Below are 21,087 nucleotides of genomic sequence, written 5' to 3'. Positions count from 1 at the left end.
TGATGGTTCTGGGACTCCTGGGAGGTCCTGGTCTGCAGGTTCCTTAATGAGGCACCGGGAAGGGATTTTTTTTTTTTAAACATCCGATAAAATAATATGCAACGGTCAGCGTGTTTTGGTGTATTTGCACCAGATAGCTTAGTGGACTACATTGCTGTTTTCATTTACATTACATGCTTGCTCCAGTTTTTAAGTGAAATACTTTTTTTAGTAAAGACTGAGATGCAAAACTGCTTGCAAGACGAATAAAAGGATTTTAAGAGATTCTAGTAACTTTTTTCTCCTGTGACAATCCCTGGGTCTGATTCTTCAGTCTCTAGAGAAACAGGGAATTTGAGAATTCAGTAGAAGTGGGAACAGTTTTAGGGTGTGCGTGTGGTTAAGGGGAAATAGTTCATGGGGTGAGGGCTGAATCATAATGAATGAACAAATAGGAAATTCCACCAGAGAAATGGAAATTGTTTAAAAAAATAAACAAGTGATTGAGTCCTTATTTATTTATTTGAAAGAAAGAGAAGTAGAGCGAGCACGAGTGGGGGCAGAAAGAGAGGGAGAAGCAACTGGGGACTTGATCCTGTTGTGGGACTTGATCCCAGGACCCGGAGATCATGACCCGAGCTGAAGGCAGACCCTTCACTGACAGAGCTCCCCTCTGCCCCAGGTGCCCGAAGTGATCAAATCCTGGTATTCGAAATATAAAGACTGATACTGGAAATATAAAGTCACTGGATGGGCTTGTAGCAGAATGGAAATGACAAAAGGAGGACAGAAGAGTCTGGGCAAACACAAGACGTGCCTTTAGGGAAATGAACTCCTGTGTGAGGGGTCCCGGGCGAGTGGTGGTGGGAGGAGGCTCTGCTGCTCAGCACACACCGTTCTGGGGCCACTTAGGTATATTTTGTTTAAAGTTAATAACTGGAAGCTTGAAAGTCTCGGCTGTGCAGAAGGTTTTGGTCATACCCACGCATCTTGTTTAAGCAGGAACAAGTGCGTGGCACTTGTCAACCCCAGCTCTGCCCCCGGTTCTGGCAGAGCAGGCCCAGGATGAGCATGTAGAAAGGGTTTTGGGTGGAGGCTGATTCGAACCACTGCTACCAGATGCTGCCTGGCCAATGATGTTCCTCTGATCCCAAGCACTCCACACAAAAGGACTGAAGGTACTTCTTGACCATCTACCCCATGGAGCCCCTCGCATACATTTCCTTTTGTGCATACATTGCCATACGAGGTGGATGTCATCGTGTCCGTTGTTCACAAACGAGCTCTGTGCAGAGAAGCAGGTGTCCAGGGTCAACCGGCTGCTGTGAGCCTGACCTGGATTTCTCTTTTTTAAGATTTTATTTATTTATTTATGAGAGACACAGAGAGAGGGGCAGAGACACAGGCAGAGGGAGGAGCAGACTTTCTGCAGGGAGTCCAATGTGGAACTCGATCCCAGGACCCTGGGATCCTGACCTGAGCCGAAGGCAGACACTCAACCACTGAGCCCCCAGGCATCCTGGGTATTTGTCTTTCTTTGTCTTACTTTGTTTAGCATAATACTCTTACAATCCTTCCATGTTGTCACAAATGGCACATCTCATCCTTTTTTATGGCTACATGATATCCCGCGTGCATGTGCACACTCATGTCATCTTCCTTATCTGCTCCTCCATCCATGGACACTTGGACTGCATCCGTATCTCGGCTATTGGAGGCAATGCAATAAACATGGGGGTGCACATATCTTTTTGAATTAGTGTTTTTGTTTTCTTTGGGTAATACTCAGAAGTGGAATTACTGGATTGAATGGTCATTCTACTTTTAATTTTAACAAAATATTTATTAGAGAGAGGGAGAGAACATGAGTGAGTCGGGGGGAGGGATGGATGGAGGGGGAGATGCAGGCTCCCTACAGAGCACCAAGCCTAAGGTGGGGCTTGACCCCATGACCCTGACCTGAGCCGAAACCAAGAGTCAGAGGCTCACCCACCTGAGCCGCCCAGGCACTTCACTATTTTTAATTTTTTAAAAAATATTTTATTTTATTTACTCATGAGAGATACAGAGCGAGAGAGAAAGAGGCAGAGACACACGGAGAGGGAGAAGCAGGCTGCATACAGGGAACCTGACATAGGCCTCGATCCCGGGTCTCCAGGATCACGCCCTGGGCTGCAGGTGGCGCTAAACGGCTGAGCCACCGGAGCTGCTCTATTTTTAATTTTTTGAGGAGCCTCCATACTGTTCTCCACAGTGGCTGCACCTGTTTGTGTCCCCACCAGCCACGGGTGAGGGTTCCTTTCTCTCCGTGTCCTCGCCAATGCTGGTTACCTCTTGTTTTTTTTTATGTTAGCCATTCTGACAGGTGCGAGGAGCGATCTCATGGTGGGTTTGACTGACATTACCCCAATGATTAGAGGTTGAACTGGATTCAAACTCGGATCCGATTGGCATCACTGACCCTGCGTGGCCCATCTGGAAGTGCCTCGAATAGCGCTACGCAGCCAGCCGAGTGCAAAAAGGGATTTGTTACATGGGAATAACGTAAAAATTTTTCGGAAACAGAGGCAGGTCACTACTTTTTTTTTAATAAATTTATTTTTTATTGGTGTTCAATTTGTCAACATACAGAATAACACCCAGTGCTCATCCCGTTAAGGGCCCCTTCAGTGCCCGCCACCCAGTCACCCCCACCCCCCGTCCTCCTCCCCTTCCACCACTCCTAGTTCGCTTGGCAGGTCACTACTAATTAGATATTTGGGAAAGCTACAAAACTTCTATCCATCATTATGCCAGGGTCACTTCTGGGACTGAGTAACAACAATAAAAAAGAAAAAAAGCAATTATTAGGAACTGAAATTTTTAAAAAAGATTATTTATTGATTTATTCATGAGAGACCCAGAGAGAGAGGCAGAGACACAGGCAGAGGGAGAAGCAGGCTCCCTGCAGGGAACCCAATGTGGGACTCGATCCCAGGACCCCGGGGTCACGACCTGAGCAAAGGCAGACACTCTACGGCTGAGCCATCCCGGCATCCTGGAACTGGAATTCCAAGGGAAAGCATACAACTGCAGGTTATGTAATGGCTTCCTCAAAGTGGAGATTTTTTATTTCCACTCTCTTCACAGTAAATGACCAAATGCAGTGACTCTTCTTACTGGGTTGGTCCTGGCTGGTTTGTCATCGATCCTCATAACCCACATCTCTGGTTCCTAGTCCCATGGGTTCTGGGATTATCAGCCTCGCTCCTACTGTTTTACGGTCAGCTTGATTAAAAAATTTAATTATTTTTGCAAAGGCAATAGGCCCACATGGTTCAAACTCTAAAAAAACCAAAAAGGGTATCGCGTGAAGGGTCTCCCTTCAACAGCGCACACAGCGCTTACTGTCACTAGCAGCTCGCGCATCCTGTGGGGGTGGCCATGCACGCACATGGGGGAAGCACACAGATGTTTCTGTTTTAGGAGAAGAGCAGTCTTTCCCCCTGTGGGTCTGTCTCTCTCTCACCTGACTACCAGTAGGGCCTTCCCCACGGCAAACAATTCCGCAGCACCAACTCCGTGCCTTTGATTTAACCTGGTTCCGAGCCTGTCTCCCCAGTGACAGCCCCCGATCCCACAGGGAAGGGGTGCACCCCACAGGTCTGCCTCACTTCACATACCCATCGAGGTCGCCTGCTGACAAGCTCCTGTCTGACCTGGCTAAAAGCCAGAGGTTCCCGTGACCTCTTTTTCCCCTTGGATACGATGATTTGTGGGAAAAGCTCACAGAACGCAGGGAAACGCTTGCTCACATTCAGCAGCTCATGAGAGGACACGATGAAGGCCACAGGTGGGCAGCAGAGGAGATGCACAGGGCAAGGCTTGGGAGGGTCCCGAGCACAGGGGCTTCTGTCCCCATGGGGTTGGGGTGCATCACCCCCGACCCCCCACCCCACCCTGGGGTGGATGTGTCCACCAGCCCTCAGAACCTTGACTATTGTGGTTTCACGGAGGCGACCCCACATGGGCGTGATGGATTATTAACTGTCCCCAGCCCCCTCCCCTCTCTGAGAGACAGGGGTTCAGGGCTGGAAACTCTAAGCCTCCAGTCCTGGCTCCGTCTTTCTGCCGCTCGGACCCCAGCCAGGAGCCAGGCCAGGAGCCCACCCGGAGTCACCCCCCAGAGTCACTTTGAGGGGATGGAGGAGGCTCCCAGGAGTTCACGAGGGTTTCAGGAGCTCCATGTGCTGGGAATGGGGATGAAAACTAAATGTAACTTTCTTACTATAAATCACAAGATCGCAGCACCCTCCTCCCTCTTTTGTACATGATAGCATTTGATGCCAGCATTCCTGCACATTGATCCTGTCGTAGCTTGTTTACTCGTTGAACATTAACCCTCACGGACGATTTCCTTTGCTTACAGAAGGACCCTCCCCGTTCTTTCATAGCTTCAATTTTATATGACATAAGGATGTCCCACATTTTTTTTTTTTTTTAATGAGTGCGCTCTAGATCATCGGATGTCGTGTGGTCTTCCTGGTCTTTTACTATTGTTACTATAAGGCTCAGGGGTGGAGTGTCTGCCCTTGGCTCAGGGCGTGACCCCGGGGTCCTGGGATCAAGTCCCATATCGGGCTCCCCACATGGAGCCTGCTTCTCCCTCTGCCTGTGTCTCTGCCTCTCTCTGTGTCTCTCATGAATAAATAAATAAAATCTAAAAAAAAAAAAAAAAGGCCAGGCCATAGTTATTTTGATGACCTCTGGCCTTATTTTTGGAGCATCTGGTGGAGCCCAGAATATTTAACACATTTCACCTTTGGTCAGGAGCAGGTGTTCTGACTCTGATCAAACAGACACACGTACTCTGTCTCAAAAAAAAAAAAAAAAAATCCCTTAAAGACCAGAAACAAGAGACGTTTCACAAAAGTCAATCCAGAAGTTTTGGAGATGAGAGACCACTTGTCAGCATCAAAGTCCAACTGCCCAAGCACCACCGAGATTCGGCTGTGACCCAGGAGGCCAGGCAGCCTGCCTGGACGTGGTGGCTGCTGGAAACTGCTTACAGGACGGCTCCCCAAATGGATGGGGGCTCTCATGGGGTCACTCACATAGCCCGCTCTTCTTTAAGGAGGCCAGGACAGCGCATGGTGAAGGACTTCATACGCCCACCCAGCTCAGGTTCCAGAAGGCAAATGTGGGCTAGATGTCTCGCCAGGTTCAGAAAAGGTCTGTCAAGCTCCTGGCATTCTACTTTGAGCAGGCCACCGGGCTCCGCTCGAGCATGTGAGTGAGTGCAGGGCTCAGACAGTGGGCTTGGTGGCCAGGGTTACAGGTGCCAGCACCATGTCCTTAAAAAAAATCCCAGTGTTGGGTCAGGTTGGCTCAGCTAATAAGAAGTGGTGCTGGGACTACAGTCACAGAACTGCGCCAGCCTCAAGATCTATTACTTCTCTTTTATGTAACACATTTAGCTGCATAATGACAAGAAAATCCTGCAGGTCAGTTGTAGCAAATGATGTTTATTTTCCAGACTTAACGCACTCCACGTATTCTCCAGCCAAAGACTAATTCTAAAGCTTGTTAGAGGAAATGTTTGGTTTCAGGAATAGATGTACTTACAATATCTTGCGTTCCTTTTTTTGGGGGGGGGGGAAGATTTTCTTTATTCATGAAAGACACAGAGGCAGAGACACAGGCAGAAGGAGAAGCAGGCTCCCTGTGGGGAGCCCGATGTGGGGACTCCATCCCAGGACCAGGGGTCACGCTCTGAGCCAAAGGCAGACACTCAATCACTGAGCCCCCCAGGCCTCCTTGTGTTCCTTGTCATACTTGTGAATGCCTGGCAGATAACACCATGCAGGTGATCTGTTCCAGAGCTAGAGTCGGCTGTGCTGTGATGGCAGGACGTGTGCAGGGCGTGAGCTGCATCACAGCAATGGGATGCCCCCAGCAGGTGGCCTGAGCCCCGGTCTGGCACTGAGTGACTATGTCTCACTAGGTCAGTTTGATATGAATAGACACACCCCAGCCTGGGTTTTATTTTATTTTTTTAAAGATTATTTATTTGTTCATGAGAGACACAAAGAGAGAAAGAGGCAGAGACATAGGCAGAGGGGCCCATATGCAGGGAGTCTGATGTGGGACTCAATACCGGGACTCCAGGATCACAACTTGGGCTGAAGGCAGGCGCTAAACCACTGAGCCACCCAGGCATCCCCCAGCCTGGGTTTTAAAAAGCTCTGCTCAATGAACACTTCTTAATGAAAGACTATTTTAGACGTAGTTCTGGGCTTCTGGGGTCCCAGGGTGCCCTCCTTCTCAGGTTAAAAATGAGGACAGTGGCCAGAGAGGGGAAGTGACATGTTTGAGGGTCACCGGCAGAACCAGGAGGAGAGGTGGTGGGATGGACGCTTAGGAATGCGTCCTGAAGAAGGGTTGAAGGAGCCTGGAGGGTCAGCCTGGAGAAAAAGAAAGATGTTTTGGGCATCCCAAGTGGCTCAGCAGTTTGGTGCCACCTTCAGCCCAGGGCGTGATCCCAGAGTCCCGGGATCGAGTCCCAGGTCGGGCTCTCTGCATGGAGCCTGCTTCTCCCTCTGCCTGTGTCTCTGTGCCTCTCTCTCTCTCTCTCTCTCTGTGTCTCTCATGAATAAATAAATAAAATCTTAAAAAAAGAAAGATGTTTTATTTTATTTTTTATTTTTTTTAAGAAAGATGTTTTAAAATAAGTAAAGGTAGCTCATGCAAAGAAAAAACAAACAAACAAACAAACAGATTTATTCTGTATGGCCCAGGACGTAAAGCAGTATTCACATATGGAAACTACCGAAGGGCTTTTCCAGCACAGCAGCCCCCAGAGAGGCTGCCTTGGGAGGGGATGAGCTCCCCGTCCCTGGGCGTGTTCAAGCACTGGGCAACCATTTGGCATGGATGCTGCAGAGGATATTCCTATCAGACTGGACCAGATGCTCCTTCAAGTTTCTTGCAATTCCAGGAATCAGATCCTCTTCAAAGGTGTCTCAAAAATGCCAGTCAACCCATAGATTAAAAAAAAACCACAGTTGTCGCTGCGTCGGGGTGCAGCGGTAAGCCTCCCCCACTCCTGAGTGGATCCCTGGGACCACTGTGGTTCTGGGGGCGGGGTTATGAAAATAAGCCACCATCTCCCCTGCACGCCATTGGACAGGCGGTTGCTTAATATTCATGAGGCTCCGCGGGATTCCGGTTGTTCCAAGGCCTCGCGAAACGTAGGGGGCGGGCCTCACGGGGCCAGGCGTCCTCTGATTGGCTGTCCTTACAGAGAGGTGGCCTTCGATTGCCTGGTGTAGAGGCGACGCAGACGTCACCGGGGCGGGACATTTGAAGGCCCATTCTCTAGGTTTCGGGTCGTGAGGACCGGGCCGGCGCGCACTCGTCCCCCGCGGGGTCAGTCCGTGACTTTTTCCCTGTTAGTGCGTCACCAGCACTACAGCCTTAGAGCACCCGTCCCGAGCGCTGTCCTGTCATGGCAGAGCCGGGCTCGTTACTCCCGACCTCCGCCCGCAGGCTGGGGCTGTGGCCGCTGTGCCCGCCCGAGGTCCAGCGCGGGCGCTGGGGGTGGGGACCGCAGGGAGCCCTCAGGTCTGCGCCTGCGCAGAGCCGTCCGGCCGCGGCCCGCCCCCTTCGCCGGGGTGACGCGTCCCCGGTTGCCACGGAGACGCGCGGTTTACCCGCCGGGTCTGCGGGGGCCGCAGCTGCAGGTGGGGTGCGAACCTGTGTTCAGCGGTTCCCGAAGGCGCCACGGCTAGTGCAGGCGGCCCACTCTCTGACCCCCTGCCTGGAACCCCGGCCAGCCCCCGCCGGCCTCCTCTCCACCTCCCCTGGGCTGCTCGGGTGCGTTTTGAGTCCGCACCCGGACGGACTCGGGGAGCCATGGGATGCTGGGAGGCCCGGGTCCTGAGGGGCGTGGGCGGGAAGCTATGTGTGTGTGGGGAAGGAGTGGTGCTGCGTGCGGAGCAGGTGCGGAGGTGGTGGGAGCAGGTGCGGAGGTGGTGGGAGCAGGTGCGGAGGTGGTGGGGAGCAGGTGCGGAGGTGGTGGGAGCAGGTGCGGAGGTGGTGGGAGCAGGTGCGGAGGTGGTGCGGAGCAGGTGCGGAGGTGGTGGGAGCAGGTGCGGAGGTGGTGCGGAGCAGGTGCGGAGGTGGTGGGAGCAGGTGCGGAGGTGGTGGGGAGCAGGTGCAGAGGTGGTGAGAGCAGGTGAGGAGGTGGTGGGGAGCAGGTGCGGTGGTCGGGAGAGGAGGTGTGGCGGTGGTCAGGAGCAGGTGCGGAGCAAGGTGCCGGGATGGGAGCAGGTGCGGTGGTGGGGAGAGCAGGTGTTCTCCCCCACTTGCGGCCACCTTCTGGCTTTCCTTTGTCCTGCGGAGGGTTCAGAGGTTTTGTATCACCTGCTGAGTAGGCTCCACACCCAGCTCTCGGTGTACAGATGGCCGTAGGTATTCATTTGTTCAGGAAACATCGCTGGGTTCCTCAGTCCACAGAATCTCCTAAAAGTGAACACTGCCTAGAACCCAGCCATTCTGATGAATGGGTGCCTGTGGTCAGCGAAAGACGTGTGAGAACATCCTAGCGTTCTCACAACAGCCCCATGCTGGAACCCCCTATACTCATACACAGTAGGAGAGACAGGTGGGTGTGGTGTACTGGCGGCGGCGTACTGCCCAGGAGCAGAACCCACAGGCTACATACAGCTCTGTGGACAACGGGATGAATCTTACCACCGTAATGTCAGGTGAGGGAGGTTAGATATAAGAGTACACGCTGGGTGATTCCATTTACGTGAAAACCCAAACACCAAAACTAATTTCTAGTGTTAAGAGTGGGAACAGTGGTCACATTGTGGGGACGTGGGTGGAGGGTGGTGACCAGGAGGGAGCTGACGTGCTGGCTGCACCAATGTGTTCATTGTGTGTACAGATGATGATGATGTATGCACTTCTTTGGTACGTATATCACACTTGAACAAACACATAAAAAAAGGACATACTGCTCTGGGTGAAACTAAATGAATGTCTGCCTTTGTGACCAGGACTTTGGAAAGCAGAAATGGCCAAACTCCTCCAACCTCCACCCAAGTTCTTGCCTGAAGAGTGGCACATCGCTAACAAGAACCAGTACCACAGAGCAGAGGCCCAAAGGTCCCGGTCTGAACGCCTGGTGGCAGAAAGCCAGAGGCTTGTGGATGAGATTGAAAAGACCACAAGAAAGTCTCAGAGCGATGTAAACAAGAAACTAGGTAAGACCCACGCCTGGATGTGATGGTGAGGCGGAGCTGTGCTGACGTTTGCAGTCCATGTTCGGGCGTGGCAATGTAGTGGCATACAGGGGGGACACGTGTGTATCGCTCAGGTTCTGTGTTTAACTTCACTGCCTTGAGACAGATGCGTCGTAACCCATCCTGCTTTCCAGCCCTCCATCATTCCTTTTTTTATGGATAAAAAAAAAGGTTTTATTTACTTATTTGACAAAGAGGAGAGAGAGAGAGAACAAGCAGGAGGAGTAGCAGGCAGAGGGAGGGGGAGAAGCAGACCTCCCACTGAGCAGGGAGCACAGTACGGGACTTGATCCCAGGATGGGGACACATTTCTGGAGCTAGAAAGCAGAAGGCCTGGTGGCTACACATGTAGGGACTGCAGAGATCCTGCGTGGGTGGGGACCAGAGATGCTGGCCACTGCCTGCCACACATTCACACTGCAGACACCTGGAGATGCTCAAAATCAGAAGCATCAGGTTACCTCTGAAGCTGGAAGCTGAGGGAAGGGACTGGAGACCAGACTGGCTGGAAGCCTGTGAAGAGCCCACTCCTGGCCCCTCCTCCCCCCAGCGGAAGGCTCAAGGCCAAGGATGTGATGAACCTCCTCACTTTGCACTAATTCCTCTGCCCCCTGCTTCCTGGGACACTGGTAGCTGGGCTTCTGTGCTCGGTTGGGAGATTGGCAGATGTGTTTGTGGGGAAACCACGAGGGGGTCTATGTACCATAATCCCCTGGGGATTATCCAATGAGACACTCAGGCTGACTGGTTACTCTGGACATCCAAGTGCTGTGGCATGCAAGCCCTGACCCTGCATAGAGAGGTTCCAGTTAGCACGCTAGCATCGTCATCTCAAGTACACTCAGGTAGGGTTAGAGACACTGAGGAGAGCCTCTAGCAGGACACTCAGACACAGCAGAAGAAAAAATATGCCATAAAATATTCAGGAAATTTGGAGAAGGCATTGCATCCATGAAACAAGAGAGTCTTAACAAAGAACGTTCAGGGAATAAGAACGCATCCTTGGGAATTAAAAATACGAGAGCACATTTGTGAAAATCAGAAGAGGGTTTGAAAGAGAAAGTTAGGGATCCCTGGGTGGCGCAGCGGTTTGGCGCCTGCCTTTGGCCCAGGGCGCGATCCTGGAGACCCGGGATCGAGTCCCACATCAGGCTCCCGGTGCATGGAGCCTGCTTCTCCCTCTGCCTGTGTCTCTGCCTCTCTCTCTCTCTCTGTGACTATCATAAGTAAATAAAAAAAAAATTAAAAAAAAAAGAAAGAGAAAGTTGAAGAATCTCCAGGAAATAAGGGAAAAAAGGACAAAGGGATGGATGGATGGATAATAGAGAGGAAGGGTGAGAATCGGGACCCACAGGGAGGCTCCTTATCCAACAGAGATTCCAGAATGGGCGCAGAGAGGAGGAAGAGAGGAAACTGTCTGCAGAGGAATCCTAGGAAACCCCCTAGAGCTGGGGGTCTGTTTCTGGCATCTGGCTTCATGATGGAGTAAGGCTGACACCAGGAAAATAGAGAGGAGACCCCTGGAAGGCTTGCAGGTCGCATGCAGAGGATCAGGACTCAGAACGGCATCAGCCCTCTCCGCAGGAGCTCTGGAGACGAGGAAATGAAGCCCCGTCATCAAAATTCTTGGTGAAAATCACCTTTATCCTGGGAATCCACACATAGTCAAAGCCAAACGATGAAGGTGGAATGAAGGCATTTTCAGGCCAGCATGCTTTCAAAAATTTCTGAGGAGGGCGTCCTTCGGCGGGTGGATGGGGCATGAGCAGGAGCAGATGACAGCTGGGCAGGGGACGGCGGCAGGTGCGAGGCTGAGAATGTTCTAGAACAGGCAGCCAGTGGGCTGCGTGGGCAGGAGGAGAAAGTGCTCCTGGGCAGAGGTCCTGGGAGGAAGCAAAGCCAGTGGGTTCCTTGGTGGGCTGGAGTGTTGTAATGAGCATCTGGAGAATGAAACAAAAAGCACAGCTTCCAGCCCCTCCAAACACAAACAGAAAATTGTGCGGGAGATGATGTGGATGGTAGCACAGTGTGTGGCTCGGGTGTGAATAGCAGTTACGTGTTTGCTGTGTATAAACAGTGTGAAGCTCATCTGTAACAGGATGTGCAAGGCAGCCGCACCAGGAGCCTGTGGCTCAAGAGCAAATGCTGGTCTTTCAGTCACAGGAGATTGGTGGACGCCACTAAAACTGATCAGAATAAATAGTGCTGTGAGCAAATGCCCGAAGGAATTCCGAAAGCATTTTCTTAAGCTTCTTAGCGATTGCTCCTGGGATGCCTGGGAGCAGGTGCAGTTAGCTAATCGCCTGAGTCTTGATCTCAGCTTAGGTCATGATCTCAGGTCCCGGGATGGAGCCTGGGCCACGTGCTCAGCCGAGAGTTTGCTGGAGATCCGCTCTCTCCCTCCACCCCTCCAACCCTTGCCTCTAAAATCATCAATCAGTCTTTAAAAAAAATGCAGTTGCTCCCAGAAAGTGGGAGTTGGGGGTGGACAGGTCCAAGAGCTGTGACACTCTCACTGTTCCTACGACTCAGACGACGTACATCTGTATCTTTGACAAAATCAAGTTCTTCAAAATAGCCGGCATTGAAGAATTAGAGTCATGTGCGTGGATGATGTTTGCATTAAATTAGATGCTGACTTGGTACAGCAGGGGCCCCTCCCTCCCTCTGCCGCCCCCACCCCACACACCCCTAACCAGCACTCCCTGGACAGGGGCCCCTGCGTGGTTTGAGGATGGCCCTGTGGTGTCTCACCCTGGAGCTGGTGGCACCCTATGCTTCTTTGTGTGCCACAGAACAGAGACTCGAGGAAGTCAGGTTCTGGAAGAAGGAGCTGGATGACAAGCTGGAGCAGCTAGTGTGCACCACAGAGGACCTGCTCACTTATCAGACTAGGCTGCAGAACGCCCTGGAGAGCCTGAAGGAGCCCCTGCACATCACCCAGATGTGCCTGGAATACAGGTGGGGGGTCCTCCAGAGTCACTGCCTGGGGTGGGGGATAGGGGGCCACGGGGACAGGTGTGGCGGGGGGTGTGGTGGATGGTGCGGAATCCATGCCTGGCAGCTGAAAGAGCTCTTCACTACCTTAACTTAAATATAAGGTTTGGCTGCAGGGACTCAGGGGACTGAAGTAACACTGAATTTAAATCAGGCAGTTCGTCCTCTCTCAGAGTTAGGGGGCCTGGAGGTGGTCGCTGCAGGGCTGGCACAGTGCTAGGGTTCCAGGCCTCTGGGTCTCACTACTCCGCCACATGGGTTCACTTCCCGTGTGACCTCGTGACTCCAGACGGCTGCCAGAGCTCTAGCCGTTCCTTCCCATGTCCAGCAAGGAGGAATAATTAGGTATTCCCTGTGTGCCTCCTGTTGACGGGAGGTTGGTCACCAGGCCACACCAGCAGAACCTGGGAGCCTGATGTCTTTATTCTGGATAGGCAGAGTGGGTGGGTTCCTGGAGGACGAGTTTGGTCTCATCCGCAGAGCTGCAGGCCCTATACTCCAAGGGGAAGTTAGGATATTTGCATGAAACGGCCACAGGGTGTTGGGGACGTGCAGTGAACACCCTGGGTGGGCGTGGGCATCGCAGTCCTGTTGCCAGCACAGGGCGCCTTTCTGGGCTCAGATTCTCAGAACCGTGAGGACCGGGTCTTGTTTCCAGGAAGGGGGCACATGTCTGGCGATTTGAGGTCACAGGAGCCTTTTCTGATGAGCGGGTTAGAAGGAGGAGTCTGGGGAGCGGACCTAGTGTAGTTGTGACCGGGGTCGCTGACCCACAGACGCTGCTCCCGCTCCAGAGGGTGAGGGGGATGTCACAGATGCCGACTCGCGTCCGGGTCCTCCTCCGTCCCAAGGTTGGGACAGCGTCACGTGGACAGGCCCCCCGCGCACCTGGCTGCTGACCGGCCCCCTCCTCTGGGCAGGGACAAGCGCATTGGCATCGACCTGGTGCATGATGAGGTGGAACAGGAGCTGCTGAAGGAGGCTGAGGTCATCCACGGGGTCATGGCCCTGCTGACCCGCACCTTGGATGAGGTGACTGAGCAGATCAGGTGCGGCTGTGAGGCCCCAGTGTGGGGGTGGCTGGGCTCACCCCGTGGCACCCCAGGGGCCGTTTCCTGCCCTGGCTCTGGCCCCTCCCATCAGCACCGGGCAGCGAGCTCTCGGCTGGCAGAGGAACATTAAGATCCGGGCTGGGTTCTTGAACTGGGGCCCCGGGGTCGGGATGGGGGGACCCGGCAGAGGGGAGCAGGGATTGCGCCTATGCCAGACTGGCTTCGGCCGGCTTCCCAGTCTCCCATCCCTGCCCCTGGATCCTGTGGGCACTGCGGAGGGAGACGCACCTCTGCCCTCCTCCCCAGGCTGAACCGCTCCGCCAAGTACAACCTAGAGAAGGATTTGAAGGACAAGTTTGTGGCCTTGACCATCGACGATGTTTGCTTCTCCCTCAACAACAACTCCCCAGGCATCTACTACTCGGACAGTGTTGTGAGAGTTGAGCCACAGTGAGTGGGTCCCGTTCCTGTCCCTGTGTCCCGTCCCCGCACACCCCCCAGCAGGTCCGCTCAGCCAGGCTGCAGGCCATCTGAGGCTCCTGGACCCGCGACCATGCGGATTCCTCATGAGGCAGCCTTGCCAGAGCCTCTCCTCCAGCACAGTGGGTGCTGGCGTTGGCCTGGGGTGGCAAGTGCATGGTGCGCCCAGGCCCTGTTCATGGATCCCAGCCGTGGCCTTGCTGGCGTGTGTGGGCCAAGTGCAGCGGGTGGGTAGGCGGCCCACGGTCCCCAGAGCCCAGCACAGGAGCCATCCACACAGGCTGACCTCTGGGCTGGTTCTGCCCCGACAGCTGCTGCCTGCCCTCCGTGTCCTCCTCCCCTGACCTTACGCTGAGACTCTCCTGTTGCTGCAGAAGCGATTCCTGGTCAAACTAGCCATTTACTCATTCACTCATTCATTCACTCACTCACTCGTTCTGTCAGGAAAGATAGGATCCCATTCCAGTCACTGGGCCGTAATCCATGGTCGTTAGTGTTGGGCCGTCACGTTGTCCCTACCCGTGCTCCCTGCCCAGGTGATGCAGCCTTCCAGTCTCAGTTTCCCTCCTCTGTGACATGGGGGCCATAGGGCGGCTTGCGAAGTCTCGTGGGGATGAGGGGCGATGCTGTGTGTGCAGGGTGGGCCCAGAGCCTGACCCCAGGCAGGGTGGTTTCCCCAGAGTGACGGCCACTATGGGCTGTGCCTAGAGACGGAGACACGTTCTGGGTGCTCCCGGCCATGGCGGGGGGATGGGGGTGCAGGCTGAGCCCCTGTGCATTTTGGCCCTGTGTCCTCTGCATGCAGTCTTCTGCCACCCAGATGCGCCCTGAGGGAACATGTGGGTCCCCTTTCAGCTCCGTGAGTCTGGAGGACTGGCTGGACTTCTCCAACACCAATGTGGAGAAGGCGAACAGGCAGAGAAACAACTCCCTGGCGCTGAAGGCCCTGGTGGACCGGATCCTGTCCCAGACAGCTGACGACCTGCGCAGGCAGTGTGACATGGTGGACACGGCATTCCAGATGGGGCTGAAGGAGACCAAGGCCGCCAGGGACCAGCTGGCTGCCCACCTGGCCAAGGTGAGCTCCCCACACAGCCAGGCCAGGTGTGTGCTCCCGGGTCCCTGGGGCGTGGGGCTTGTCGACATGTCTGCCTCTTAATGACAGGGCTTGGGCCTTGGGGGATGGAGGGGCCTTTGCCCCACCTTGGACCTCAGGTCGTCCCATGTGAGATGTCTCCCTGGGCTGTACAGGGCTGACACCTGATGTTCCCTGAGCACAGTGACTGCGAACCCCACCGCGGGGCCGGGATTCTGGCTCCTCCTGTTCCTCCCCGGGTGTGCCACTGGATGGGCTTCAGAACCAAGTCCTGATGTTTAGCATGTGTGGACTGCTGTGTAAATGCTTCCACCAGGCTCAGTTTCAAGCTGCCTATTGAGCAGTGAGTGGGCAGGCTTCCTGGGTATTCGGCGATAGGGCCATGGGGCCAGCACCGGGGCTCCTCTCACCCGATGCAGAGCATAGGTGGTGGGTTTGGAAGAAAGTACAGGGGCGCAGATCCAGGCATGGGGAAGGCTCTTGGCCTCCTGCCTCGCCAGGGACTCGGAGATGGAAGTAGCTACCTGGCGTGGGTCTCGTAGGCCCCCTGCATTCTACTAACTGGGAGGGGATCAGGGTGGCAGGTGACAACCGGTGGCCTCAGTAGTTCCTGGAGCCTGCCTGAGTGGTAAAGAAGGCAGAGGAGTTGTGCCCTCAGAGCCCTGGACAGTCAGCCTGCCCTCATGGTCAGCCCGCTGGGCCCATGGATGGTGCCAAGCTCTGACTGGCCCAGGGACATGCAGGCTCTTGCGCCTGGCAGTATTTCTATGGTGTCAAAATGTCATAATATACAGGAAATTAGAAATATATGCGATACATTTAAGCTCCATTCTCTATTTACCTCATTGGCGAAGTAGGGGCAGCAGTACTCACCAGTTGGGGTGGGTTGGAGTTAAATCAGACTGCTCGGGTCACAAATCCAGAATCACGCAGTCACATATGAACGGCACACAGATTCGCACACACATGTGTGTGATTCACGTGATCTGTCGTCAGTACAAATCAGCAGCCAGTGATGATGATGATGATGATAATGTCCACAGAAGAGCTACAGGGCTTGCCAGTGGGGTAGGAACGTGTCTGGGCCTTGAGGGGCAAGTCTGAGGCTGGAAGGCAAGCAGAGGCCAGTCCTGGGTCCCACAGATTCCAGGACCTGCAGGGCTGAGGGTGCGCAAGGAACCCACTGGGTGGTCGGGACAGGCCGTGGCGATGCCCTGGGTCATGCTGGGTGGGATGAACCAGACAGGAGTGGTCCATGCTGTGGCCTCGTGTGTGGGAGGGACGGGCAGGACGACTGGGTAGCCCTGCCCCAGAAGAGGACTCAGATGCAGTCCTGTGTGCCATTCGCCTCACAAATTGTGGAAGGAAACAGGTTTGTCTGACCCAACACATGGAAAATACCACTTCAGTGTGTTAGCAGCGTACACGATTAACGATGTATTTTACAGTCTTTTCTGTAAAGTGATGTCTTTGAAAGCAGACGCGTGTCTTGCACTTCAGCCGGTCTGGTTGGGGTGAGGTTTGTGGGTGCTGGCGCAGCCCTGGGGATGGGACGCCCTCCCCCAAAGCCCACAAGTCACATGCAGTCACACTGACACTCAGAGGAGTCGTGGCCCAAGGGATAAAGGCAGGATCCCAAGGCGAAGGCAGGGGATGTACCACGGGGTCGCCGATCGCTGCCCCAGTGGGTGAGTGGCCTTGCTCCATGAGCGGCAGGGTCAGGGACCCAGTTCTATATCCCCCGGTTAACCTGCAGCCAGAAGACATAGGCCGAGAAGACCGTCCCCTGAGGGGACAGTGGGCTGACCTTGTTTTGTGCCTGGAGACACATCTGTTTCCTCACTGGGTGTACTTTAGCCTCAGCGAGATGGAGAAGTAGGAAAAAGAACGTTGACTATAACCCAGGGTTAAGTCATCTCGAGGGGATGGCAAACCACCTCTGTGAAGGGTCAGAGAAAAGCCTTCCTAGGCTTGGTGGGTGGAGAGGTGACAATCAGGGAATTCTGTAGGGATTTATAATGTGAGAAAGAAAACAGATGTCTACATATGGTCGTTGCCAACACCGATGATCAAGCAGTAACGCTTGAGTCTGGGTTTTCGGAGTACAGGTTAACAGACCACAGGTGGTAGTTCTCTAGAGTTAGTGTTTTCTGTCGTAATCTGGAGGCTGGTCCATCAGGACGCTCACTCGTAACAAGACTTTTACACCTTTCATCCTTGAAAATGTCTTTTTGTCGGGATCGGCTCTTGCCCCAGAAGAGCAACCTGTGGGTGTGGGTTCTTCACGGAGCCTCTTTCCCTTGTTTTGGGAAACAGATGTGCTGCACACTACTGTGGGAGTGGAGATCTAGCTCCTTGTTTTAATTTCCCACAGCACGGGGTGCAAAAAGCTGTGAGACCCACACTGCTCGGGATTCCAACCTGGGAAGTTGCTGAAATGGCTTTACACAAGTGCAAGCTTTGCACGTGATTATAGGCTGGATTCATTAAGGAATAATCCTAGGGATGCCTGGGTGACTGCTCGGGTAAGGGCCTGCCGTCAGCTCAGGGCGTGACCCCGGGGTCCCGGGATCAAGTCCCACATCGGGGTCCCCGCAGGGAGCCTGCTTCTCCCTCTGCCTGTGTCTCTGCTTCTCTCTCTGGGTCTCTCATGAATAAATAAAATCTTAAAAAAATATTTCATTAAGAAATACTAAGCTGCAGCAAAAGCTGATTTCGACAGCCATTCCATGTTTGATGGTAGTGGTTGAGGATGGTTCTTGGTCAGAAGCACTTCCGTCTCGGCCCCGAGTGGGAGTAAATCAGAGGGAAACCTCATCTCTGCGAAAACCCTCAGGTGCTGAGTCATTGGGGAGGATGGGTTCCACCCCTGACCACAAGGCACCCGTGCATGGTAGGCGAACCCAGGAGCTCAGGATGAGGACACTGGCACCCCTGGTTCAGTGGCACCCGACCCCGCAAGTGTTGCCTGCAAAGTGCTCTGTGACGGTTAACACGGCAGACGTGCCCCGCAGGCTCTGTTCACACCAGTTCCTGCTCAGCGCTTCCGGTCATACTGAGTCCGTGTTGTCTCATGTTCGGGAAAACACCTCCACTTGTGGCTTTCGCTCGGCTACTCACGGAGGCTGTGCCTGTCACTGCTGCAAGCAGTGTGGACGCCGCGCACCCACCACAATCGAGGGCATCAGGGCGCCTGGCCGTGCGTGGAGAGCCCGGGAGGACCATCCGAAGTCATGTACCTCGATTCTTGTGGACTGCCGACGCAGGTTCACGCCCTCAGCTCCTCCGAGCGGCTGTCGCCCTGCATACCCCCCTCCCGCCCCATCCTCAGCCGCCGCGGTCAAAGGCGAGGTGCTGAGCTCATGGGCAGCAGGTGGCCATCCTGCGTGGTGGGCGGATGGTCTTACTAGGGTGGCGCCTTGTTTCCATGTTTTGTGAAGGGATCCTGCCGGGAGGGGATATCTGTGTTAAACGTCCCCCGTTTCCGGTCACCACCTTCCATGCACTTGGGGAATCTGGTGAAAGGTGGCTGGTGTGGGGCAGCTGGGGTGCTGCGCTCTCAGCCCCGCGGTGCCATTGTGTGAGAGACGTGAGGCTTTGCAGTGTCACTGGTTAACAAGGCCGCCCCTCCCTGTGTCTCAGCCCGCTCTTCCTGCCTCGGCCTAATGAACGCGCTGTCCCCATGTGGCGGCAGGGCCAGCCCTGGGTAGCCATCGAGTCGTGACCGGGTCTGTGGGGATGCCTCAAACTCTCAGGGTGTCACTGTACCACCAGCCCTGCGCTGGGCGCACCTGCTGTGACAAACACTCTGCACCAACCCCGAGTGTTGGTAACAGTCAAACTGCATTTGGGACTCGATCCCAGGACCGCGGGGTCATGTCCTGAGCTGAAGGCAGATGCTCAACCACTGAGTCACCCAGGTGTCCCAAGTGTGAAGGAGTTTAACTAAATTGGAAGCGGGAGCATCTGGACGCTGAGCTTAGGGCAGGGGTGCCTGAGTGTCTGCGTCGGTTGAGTGTCTGACTCTTGACTCTGGCTCAGGTTGTGATCTCGGAGTCCTGGGTTCGAGGCCTGCATCCCGCCTGGGGCTCAACGGGGACTCTGCTTCTCCCTCTGCCCCTCCCCCTGCCCATGCTCTCTCAAATAAATCTTAAAAAAAAATAAAAGGAGGGGGACCCCTGAGTGTGGCTCAGCAGTTTAGCACCTGCCTTCGGCCCAGGGCATGATCCTGGAGTCCCAGGATCGAGTCCCACATTGGGCTCCCTGGATGGAGCCTGCTTCTCCCTCTGCCTATGTTTCTGCCTCTCTCTCTGTCTCTCATGAATAATTAAATCTTTAAAAAAATAAAATAAAAGGAAAGCATAGGAAAAGTTCAGAAAACCAAATGCAACATGTAGGTCTCATTTGGGTTCTAATTCGAACAAACCAACTCTTAAAATATGGGACAATGAGAGAAACTTGAATACCGTATGTATTACATGATACTAAAAAATTTTGGGGGGCATAATAAAGATATTGTCGTTTTGCTAAAGGAAAAAAGAGAACCTTACATTTTAAAGACACGTGCTCAACAATTCAAGACTAACGTGACATAATGCCTGGGCTTTGTTAACGATGACTGAGCTGATGGGCAGGGTTGGGACGGGAGAGAATGGCTGTGTGTTGGTTGTCACCGACGCTGATGACGGGCTCGTGAGGTCATTATCCTGTCAACTGCGTGTGTCTTGGAATCTCCAGGATGCAAAGTGAAAAATTAAAAAATGCTTAAAGAAGAAATAAATTTTGGGGGCACCCGGCGGTGCTCAGTGGTTGATCATCTCCCTTTGGCCCAGGGTGTGACCCCGGGGTCCTGGGATCGAGTCCCATGTTGGGCTCCCCGCAGGGAGCCTGCTTCTCCCTCTGCCTGTGTCTCTGCCTCTCTCTGTGTCTCTTGTGAATAAATAAATAAAATCTTTAAAAAATAAGATTTTAAACTAGTTAAACATTAATCTAAATACCCAAGTAATTTCTGAGCAGTGTCTTCCTGTGCACAAAGCCACCAGAAAGAATAGCGGGAACCAGTTGTGTGGGGAGCCACCCAGGCCTCCAGAGGGACCGCGTGCCAACGTGCAGATGTGCAGGGAAGTGGGCTCAGGTCCACCGGCAGCTTCCCAGTCCTTCCCCGTCCCCCCCACCCCCCACCCAGGGGGGATGAGGCAACAATGGCCGGTCATGTCCATTCCGTCCCCGGGGTTCCGAGGGCGGGCGAGGCCCCTGGCCACCAGCAGTCACTGCTGCGTGGAGGGGTGGTCAGGCGCATTGCAGGGCCCAGCTGGGCGCATCTCAGGTCCCCTGTCACTGTCTGACGTGACCACACAGCCCTCAGCGTGTCTGCTGTGGCGTCTGAGAAGCACGGCCCACCTTCACGTCCTCGTGCCCTTCCGTCAGGTCATGGAAGAGATCGCATGCCAGGAGAAGAACATGACGGTTCTGGAGAAGGCCATCCTTGATCAAGAGGGGCCTGCCAAGGTGGCTCACACGCGCCTGGAGACCCGAACACGCAGGCCCAACGTAGAGCTGTGCCGCGATGTTGCACAGTACCGGCTGGTCAAGGAAGTCGGCGAGATTGCCCAGAATGTCGGAAGGTAGGTGGACGGCCCCGGCGAGGCAGCCAGGGGGCGCGGGGGTGGCTCTGGGGTCCAGGACTCCCGTTCTCCACTAAACACAGAAAACGGGTCCCGGAGTTTAAATCTGTCTGGAGCCCAAATCCTGAAGTTTCAGTAATGACCCACAGTTTTCCACGTGGGCCCTTGTTGGGGTTTCCCTCCTGAGGGCTGGTGGTGGCCTCAGATCTGAAATCTCTGTGAGGAGATGGGGTGGCCGGGTGTCCACTGGCTTGGTCCTGAGCTCAGGGACTCACCCTGAGGGAAGGGTGGACCGAACGGGCCCTACTGTCCCTCCCTCAGGCTGAAGGAGGCCCTGGCACAGGCGCAGGTGGAGCTGAAGGGCCTGAACCGCCGGCAACTGGCGCTGCAGGAGGAAGTCCAGGTCAAGGAGAACACCATCTACATCGACGAGGTGCTCTGCACCCACATGAGGAAGTCCATCCCCCTGCGGGATGGGGGCGACCAAGGCCAGTGGGCCAGGGGCCTGCGCCCCGACACCATCTGCTGAGGATGGCACTTCACACACTGATTAAACCCTGGTCACCGTC

At 54.3% G+C, this 21,087-nt stretch overlaps 1 protein-coding gene across 4 annotated transcripts; it reads left to right on the top strand.

The window, feature by feature from the left end:
* Positions 1 to 7,273: 7,273 nt before the first annotated feature.
* Positions 7,274 to 21,087, top strand: TEKT1 (tektin 1). 4 transcript variants are annotated; one of them, XM_072821677.1, is made up of 8 exons: positions 7,274 to 7,386; positions 9,024 to 9,230; positions 12,065 to 12,230; positions 13,118 to 13,315; positions 13,625 to 13,768; positions 14,654 to 14,876; positions 20,322 to 20,518; positions 20,840 to 21,087. In XM_072821677.1, the coding sequence occupies exons 2-8, from the start codon at positions 9,041 to 9,043 to the stop codon at positions 21,045 to 21,047; spliced, it is 1,326 nt and encodes a 441-aa protein (XP_072677778.1). In that variant the 5' UTR covers positions 7,274 to 7,386; positions 9,024 to 9,040; the 3' UTR covers positions 21,048 to 21,087. The 4 variants fall into 4 exon arrangements, with proteins under 4 accessions (XP_072677778.1, XP_072677777.1, XP_072677775.1 ...); XM_072821676.1 differs by lacking the exon at positions 7,274 to 7,386 and adding an exon at positions 7,651 to 7,833; XM_072821674.1 differs by lacking the exon at positions 7,274 to 7,386 and adding an exon at positions 7,681 to 7,700.

This window comes from Canis lupus, chromosome 3 (genome assembly GCF_048164855.1).
Source record: "Canis lupus baileyi chromosome 3, mCanLup2.hap1, whole genome shotgun sequence".
NCBI classification, from domain to species: Eukaryota; Metazoa; Chordata; class Mammalia; order Carnivora; family Canidae; genus Canis; species Canis lupus.
This window is presented reverse-complemented; position numbering and strand designations above follow the sequence as displayed.